An 8,575-nucleotide genomic window follows, 5' to 3' on the forward strand; every position below is an offset into this window, starting at 1 on the left:
TTAATTAGTTAAGCCCAGAGACCACTTTACTTTACATATTATATACTGTTGAATGGCAGGATAATTATGTGTAATAAACTGGGAAAGTTACAGTAGGGTCTGTGTTATATTTTGACACTATTTTCCTGGAAATACTGAGGAAAACCACACAGCAACTGAGTCTGGACAGCTAGTCTCCTGTAGAAATTTGAAATATTGAATGCAAAGCAAACCACTGCACTGCAGCATTCTTTAAGAGACATATTTCCTCTATCAAAGTCTCTGAAACTTTTTTGAATCTTACGATTATGAAAATACTGACGGAACCTCACAGAAAATAACAAGCAGTTCTCACTGACTTTTATACCAACTTCCCTTTAACCCTTTGACGTGGTCATTTAAATTCNTCGTCTGTACTGAGAGGCTAACACGAATTGTATACTAACAGTTACACAACTGCCACCTATTTCTCATCCCCTTTATGCAAATGTTGCCAGACTTAACTCCCTTGTTTATAATTAACACATGGAAAGGCGTCACACAAAATTTGTAGCTACATTTATACATAATCTTCACACTAAATTTCAAATCCTTAGCTGCATGATTCATCAGTTACTTTCACCAAATAGGAGAGCTTCACACATATTTTTCTCAGAAGCTATGCTGTACCATCACATGTGTGCACGTGCATGTACACACACAAACTGGCATACATTTTGGGTGGTACTACTTGTACAATAAAATTTCATTACAATCCGTGAACAAACTCAACATATATATATATATGCAAAAGTTTAATTAAGCCATTCAGTAAAGTCATCTTTAAAGTAAACTAAAGTACAATAAAACAAGGATACCTCGACAAAATTTAAGGTTTATCATGTAAGGCTCAACTTAAAATAGTCCCATAACTTGTGCTAATACATGCATTTGGATGGACATGAAAAACTAATGGATCCTTTCTAGAATAAAGGAAATAATCAGTAACTAACCCCTGTTTTGTCACACAGTCTCAATGTGTTATAAGAACCAACAGCAAACAGGTCTCCACCTGGAGCCCAGGAAATAGATGTAATTGGGTAATCATCCAGCTGGCTGCAGTACAACTGCCTGCCATAAATGTCCCACACCTGGAAAGACAGTCCTGCATAAGACGAGATCTGAGATTTCCACTGCAATGAAAACTGCAATTGTGGTCTTATGCTTTATGACACTGTGTACTTTCACAGTTGGTGACTAAGGTTTAGGAAGAACCCGCTGTCTCCATTTTCAGGGTAGAAGGGTACATCTATGTTCAAGTACTTCTATGATGAAGTGGGAGGCAGTAGGTTGCTCTGAAACATTGGCAACCATCTAAGAAACTATATGGTTTCACAACCCAGAAGACTTTATTCTTACCACTGCAAATCATGCCTCTGCATTGCAGAAGGAATGTGATATTGAAAATGTGTCTGTATCATGAAATTCTGTAAAGCAAGCCACATTTCTCATTGACTGAGTATTATGTGTACCACAAGTGGAGGTTAGTTTCCACAGAAATTCTTTTGATGCAAAGCTGTAACAGGAACACATTTTCTTCCAAACCACAAATAATGAAAGTTACATAAAAATAAAGTGAAAAGAAAACTTTAATAACTTAAATTTCAATCTTCAAGATTTTTTATGAAATTACTTACTCTGTATCTACAATCCTCGCCTCCAGATATGATGAGATTGTTACTTGGGTTCCATGCCACTTTCAATATAAGGCCATCATGTGCTCTCCACTGAAAAAGGAAATGCCTTGATCTAAATAAAAATTATACTCCACAAAAAACTCACAGATCACTTGCTAAGTAACAAATTCACTAAATACATAACAGTCTCCCTTAAGTATGTAGATGTCAGTTATTCTGCTGACCTATAAATTCTTTGTCATTATGGCACTGAAATGTTCATCATCATATTAAAAATACATTCCATCAGATCTGATCCTGAGCCAGTTCAATTCACTTTAATATCTACACAACCAATTTCCATGACAACCCATTTCAATATTATTCTCTGAAGTGGTCTTTTTCCATAATAATTCCAAACTAAAGTGATGAACATATTTATTGTTCTCCCTCATACACACCACATATCCTTCTTGTTCATTCAATTACCCTACACCAGAAGGACTTCCCAGAGAATAATAAACAAACTCACTCCATCATGAAAGTGGTAAGTTACAAGAAGTAACATTCACTCTATTATGTCAAATTCTTGCGGGCTTTTCAAATAGCTATACTAAAAATTACAGATGCACCTAACCTTATTAGGTTTGCTGTTTGGAGTAAGATGTTTGATGATCAACATTTTTCCAGAAGTGTGTAGAACTTGATTGGAGTCTGGTCCCCATGCAGCACTATATATTGGTGTGTCTGACTGCACAATAGTTGAGCGTAACATTCCACTTCGAGACCAAATTTTAACTTGGCCATCTTCACCAGCTGATATAACAAGAAAACTGAATGAACCTCACCAGTCCATGTCAGGTTTTGAGACGCTGATTTCCGCAATTCTCCCTTGTGGGAAAGGGCTATCAGAGAGTGCTGTAACTACAGCTGTCTTTGTCATTTACTGCCAATGTGATAAATATGTACTGATATTTTTTTACTATCAATGCCAACAGGACAATATCACTTGAAAGGACACCTTTTCAAAGTTAGATTAATGAACATTCCCATTTGCAAAAGATGCCTACAAAAAGATGAATCAGCCACACATAACCTATGTGACTGTCAGGCTATGGTTTACTTAAGCTGTCATCACCTGGGCCATTACTTTATGGAAGCATGACTACCAAGACACCTCTGTACACTTCATCTGAAGTGCAGGATTGTTGGAGGGCTGAAACAGAGGGGGTGCATGATAGATCTCTCATGATCGTGGTTCAAGGGTCAGCCAAGGCGCACCCATAATTAATTAATTAATTAATTTTACTATCACTAAAGCTAAGGACAAAAACAAAATGATGCTGCTTGTATTTAACAGAGGAACAACTACAGCTACTCAGAAAGACTGGCATAAATACAGAGAGGCTATCCAATGGTGGTGCTGCCATACATCCTTTTTGCTATGGGTGATCCAAAAGTATATATACATACAATCTATACTGAAGGCAAAATGACTTCTAACATGAATGATATTGCTAATAAATTCAATAAATATTTTACTGATGTAGCTGATAACATACATAAACACATTAAAGATAATGGTCTAAATGACAAATCCAAACCTATGACTACATGACGTACTTGACTAATGCTTTTGAGAGACCTATCCCGAGCATTAACATAACTAAAACTATGAGTAGGGAAACTGAAAAGATAATACTGTCCCTCAAATCAAGTCAATCACATGGATATGATGAAATATCGAATAATATACTTAAAATCTGTAAAACTTTTATTAGTGAACCTATTAGTTTCTTATGTAACAAGGCTTTGTTCAAGGGTGTTTTCCCTGATAGATTAAAATATGCTACTATTATATCTATTTATAAAAAAGGTGATAAAAGCTTGGTATTTAATTATACACCCATTTCCATATTAACACCCATTAATAAAATTTTTGAGAAGGTGATGTATAGTAGACAGCTAAAACATTTGAAAGAAAATAATATACTAAGTAAATATCAGTTTGGATTTAGAGAAAATCAATGGACTGATAATGCAAGCTATTGTCTAATTTCGAGAATACTAGACTCTTTAAATAAAAAAATGCAAGTCAGTGGGATTTTTTGCGACTTGGAGAAAGCCTTTGATTGTGTTAGTCATGAAATATTATTAAACAAATTAAGGTATTATGGAACAAAGGACAAAAAATATAATCTATATGAATCTTATCTATTAGATAGAAAACAGAGAACTGGCATTCTCAATGGATTAGATAGTAGCAAAGTAAACTCAAGATGAGCTAAAATAACCAACGGTGTCCCCCAAGGATCCATATTGGGACCACTGCTGTTCATAATTTATACAAATGACTTACCAAAAATATTGGAGGTGATGAGTACTCCAATACTTTTTGCTGATGATGCTTGTATGTTGATTTCTCATGCCAATACAATAAAATTCAAAACCACAAAAAATGAAGTATTCAGGATATTGGATGATTGGTTCAAAAAGAATTTAATGTCTCTTAATATAATAAAAACATATTATATAAATTTCACTGGAAAAATTAGGTGTGACAACGATATGGGAGATCTTGGTACTATTATAACATGCGCTAATACACAAAATTTCTTGGCCTGACTATCCAAAATGACATAACTTGGGATGGTCATATACAAGACATAAGTAAAAAATTGAGTATGGCCTGCTATATGATAAGAAATGTAAAACAAATGGTCTCCATGAAAACATTAGAAAGTGTTTATTTTTAACATTTCCATTCTGTCATGTCAAACGGTATGTTTTGGGGTAACTCGTCTTATGCCGAAAGAGTTTTTAAGTTGCAAAAGAGAGTTGTAAGAATAATGAAAGGATGTGGCTCAAGAGATTCATGTAGAAGACATTTTAAGGATATGAATATATTTCCTTTAAGAACACAATATATATACACCTTGATGATGTTTGTACTAAAAAACAGAAGAATAATGGATACAAACAAAGTTCACTATGAAATAAATACTAGACACATTACGGATATACATATGACCCAGGTTAATTTGGCGATATATGGAAATGGAGTGTATCATATGGCTGTAAAAGTAGACAATGCACTTCCTGATACACTTAAGGAAATTTCTAATGATATAGAAAGGTTTAAGGGCAATTTAAAGGAATTTTTGTATTTTAGTTCTTTTTATACAGTGGAAGATTTTTTATGAGATAATGCCTGTATAATTTTATTTAATTGAAATTTTAACCAATATGTTAGTTGACTAAAGCTTTTTTTGTAAATTACTTGAATTATCTGTTATAACAGATCTTATTTGATTATACCGTTTTAAAGTTGTAAATATTATTAATTGTATTCTTTATTACCTTTATCTTATACTGTAAATTGTTTACTGTAATACGACTAATTATATTCAACTTTCAAACTTGTCTTATATTATAAACTGGTTTTTAAATAACTGTCTTATTGTACGTGGTGCAATCCAAAAGTTCCCGAAATATATTAATAAAAACTATTACATCTTACCTAGATCTTATTCTGCACCATCACCTTCAAAGTAGTCCCCTTGGGAGCGCATACACCGATCCCAGTGTTTCTGCCACTTTTTAAATGCATCCTGGAAGTCTTTCTTTGTTAGGGTGTTTAGTACCGTCTGCGTTTCCGCTTGAATTTCCTCAACTGCATCAAATCTTCGCCCCTTCAACTTGATTTTCATCTTGGGGAAGAGAAAGAAGTCGCATGGAGCTAAGTCTGGCGAGTACGGTGGGTGGGGAACAACTGCCATCTTGTTTTTAGCAAAAAATTCCTGCACAATGTAAGCCGTATGTGGTCGTGCGTTGTCATGGTGGAGTACCCAGTTGTTCGTGCGCCACTTCTCATGTCCACTCTCAAACGCCTTAGAACATTGCGATAGAACTCTTTATTGACTGCCTGACCAGGAGGGATGAACTCTTTATGAACAATCCCATCAATATCAAAAAACAGATCAACATGGACTTAACGTTGCTCTTGACTTGTCGATCTTTTTTTGGCCGAGGTGAAGAAGGGTTCTTCCATAGCGACGATTGCTGCTTACTTTCAAGGTCATAGCCATAAACCCAACTTCCGTCACCAGTGACAACCTTCAAAAGAAAGTTTGGATCCTCTTGAAGCTGTTGCTGAAGTTCTCTACAGACTTCCAAGTGATGCTTTTTCTGTTCATTTTGCAGCGGTCGTGGCACAAACTTCACCACAATCCTCCTCATGTTCGGTTACTCTGATAAAATTCGTTGACATGTACCACAACTTTGCCTCAAGGTGTTACAGAGGCAGACTGGATGGCCAGTCAGAATCAGATCCCTAACTTTTGTGACATTTTCTGGTGTGGTGCCAGCTGATGGCCATCCCGAACGATCATCATCATCAGTTGATGTTCGGCCATTTTTGAAACACTTGTACCAGTCATAAGTGTGTGTCTGGCCCAAACTGTTGTCACCAAAAGCCTGCTTCGACATTTGGTGCGTTTCTGCAGCAGTTTTCCCAAGTTTGAAACAAAACTTCATACAGACACGCTGCTCTCTCAGGTCAGCCATTGAAAAACTGCAAACTCACGGAAACACAACAATGGAAATAAGTTCACCAACAATAAACCCAACCACTCAACTCGACGCCGCTTGCCACACTGATTCAAGAAGGATGTGTGAGGAGACACCTAGCGGTATTTCGATGTACTCATAACCATTCGAGCGCAAAATTCAAATTTCGGTAACTTTTGGATTGCCCCACGTATAAGCATGATTAGTAAATAATATTTGGACTGAATTTTTTATCTTAAAATTGTCAATGTCTTACTTATTATTTTCAAGATAAACTTTTAGGTGTGATTTAGATCTTGTATACTATAAACTTGTTATACTGATAACTGCTTGATTTCTAAGCAAAATGAGTTTATATTTCTGGATGATTTCTATATCTATTGGTTATTTCAACCTTGTAAGGATTTTATGGAATGTGAATAAATGAATGAATGAAAAATAATCTGTCATACGCTAAGCATACCGTAAGTCATGATTACTAGTCCTGTGTTTAGATAGATATAATTCATTCTAAGATATATGTACTGGGAATAATGTAGGTGGGCCAGTACCCTTCATTCTATGATGCTGCTGGGTAGGAAAGGAAAATCTGTGCAGTAATCCATGCAGTGGAAAGGCTGGGTCCTGGCGCAGCTGCCAAATAATCTTACTGTCCATATGAATGTGCTACACTGGTTTAGAACTTGCATTCCAAAATCTCAGATTCATTACCAATCAGACCTTGTGAGAATTTCCATGATGCCTTTTCCATTCATCACATCTGATGAGCAGAAAACCTTATAAATATGGGGAATATCAGGAAATTACTGTCACTTCATGGACAGCAGGTAGTACCATCTCAGAAAGGAAATCCTGTATCACTGCCGGGGAAAATAGAGGTCAGGAACATCAAATTATCCATAACTGGAGGCACATGCCACAACAATTTTACATTTTAAGAGTATTTTTTATTGCCAATGGGGCGGGACTAAGGACCTTGTACTGCGGCCACTTCTGGCCTATTGTACCAGTCCCAAATGATAGGTGAGGGTGGTTGTGGAGCAACTGGTGGAATGAAAATTGGCAGGGGGAACCGAAGTACTCAGAAAAAACCTGCCCCCGCGCCACTTTGTCCACCACAAATCCCACTTCACCAGACCCAGGATCGAACCTGGGCTGCCACAGTGGGAAGCCAGCGACTAACCGCTTGAGCTATGGCACGGCCCATTTGAAGAGTAAGGGTTAAATACAACTAAGAACATCTGTAATCTGTACATGCAGTGTATATGGTATGTGGTCTGTACTGCAAACATCTTACCAGTTAGTAACCCAGCACCATCATAACTCCAACGTCCAGTCAAAGCAGCTCCTTGGTGGGCATCCACACTTTTCTCAATTCTGCCATTCTTACTGATGAGATGGAACTTCCCTTAATAATCAACATACAATAGTACTTTACACACAGGTACATACTAACAGAGAATCCATAAAAGAAAAGCAGCACATCAAAAGCCTAAGCCCTCTGAGAAGAGTATACATACACTATTTCTATGTTCCTTGACTTTGCTTCAGCGAATACACCAGGACATTTTCATTTGCTTGACTTAATCACACCTGCCACTTGGTATACAGATTTCTTTCAAGAGCAATGGATTCAAACACTAAACTGAGGATAACTCTGAATGAAGTTAATTTAACACTAAGATTATGGAGTTGGGATCATTGAAACTGAACATGAAATGGGGGTCAATCTACACCAACAAATAAAAATTATATTTCATACCTGACCACCTCAGAGTTAAGCAATTTTTGTAACCATGTAGTTCCAGTGGACAGTAGTATACACGACAATTTGACTGATTCATGACCATTAGAATTTTGAAAACAATATCCAAAGATGAGGGAAAAAAAACTCATTTTTGGAAATAAGTTGTCTTACAAAAGTGGTATAACTTCTGCCCCAGGTGAAATACAGAGATCATTCCATACTACAGGGTGAATCATATAGAACCGGCCCGATGAATTTGCTAATAATTCCGCAGGTGATGCATATAACCGCTCACAATTACGACATAATAATCTGTGGGCTGTGCTGAGTCGAATGGTGTGCGCATGATCCAGCAAGTGGCAGCCCTTATGCTGCAAGGTCAAGGACACTCCCGAAACGTGTCTGCAGTACGCAGGCGACAGTCATGGAGTACACTGTTGAACAGCGAGTGTTTCTAGTGCCTACTTGAAAACGGCGGACACTTTCAACACCTGCTCTGATAACGGCACACAATCCAAGATAAGATATGTGTAAATTACTTCAATATCTGTATGGTATATTTTATATTACAGCTCATTTCGTCAGGCCGGTTCTATATGACTCACCCTGTAGTTTCAAACCTAAT

At 36.8% G+C, this 8,575-nt stretch overlaps 1 protein-coding gene across 2 annotated transcripts in view; it reads right to left on the reverse strand.

The window, feature by feature from the left end:
* LOC111866433 (intraflagellar transport protein 80 homolog) overlaps positions 1 to 7,611 on the reverse strand; it is a gene marked incomplete at its 5' end in the record, with an annotated part of 37,363 nt that extends 29,752 nt beyond the window's left edge. The window contains 4 exon segments of one of the 2 annotated variants that reach the window (XM_023855393.2): positions 972 to 1,109; positions 1,656 to 1,745; positions 2,272 to 2,450; positions 7,501 to 7,611. In XM_023855393.2, coding sequence (XP_023711161.2) covers positions 972 to 1,109; positions 1,656 to 1,745; positions 2,272 to 2,450; positions 7,501 to 7,611 — 518 coding nt within the window. 2 annotated transcript variants of the gene reach the window in all.
* Positions 7,612 to 8,575: the final 964 nt, after the last annotated feature.

The sequence above is a fragment of the Cryptotermes secundus genome, unplaced genomic scaffold, assembly GCF_002891405.2.
Source record: "Cryptotermes secundus unplaced genomic scaffold, Csec_1.0 scaffold1191, whole genome shotgun sequence".
Taxonomy (NCBI): Eukaryota; Metazoa; Arthropoda; class Insecta; order Blattodea; family Kalotermitidae; genus Cryptotermes; species Cryptotermes secundus.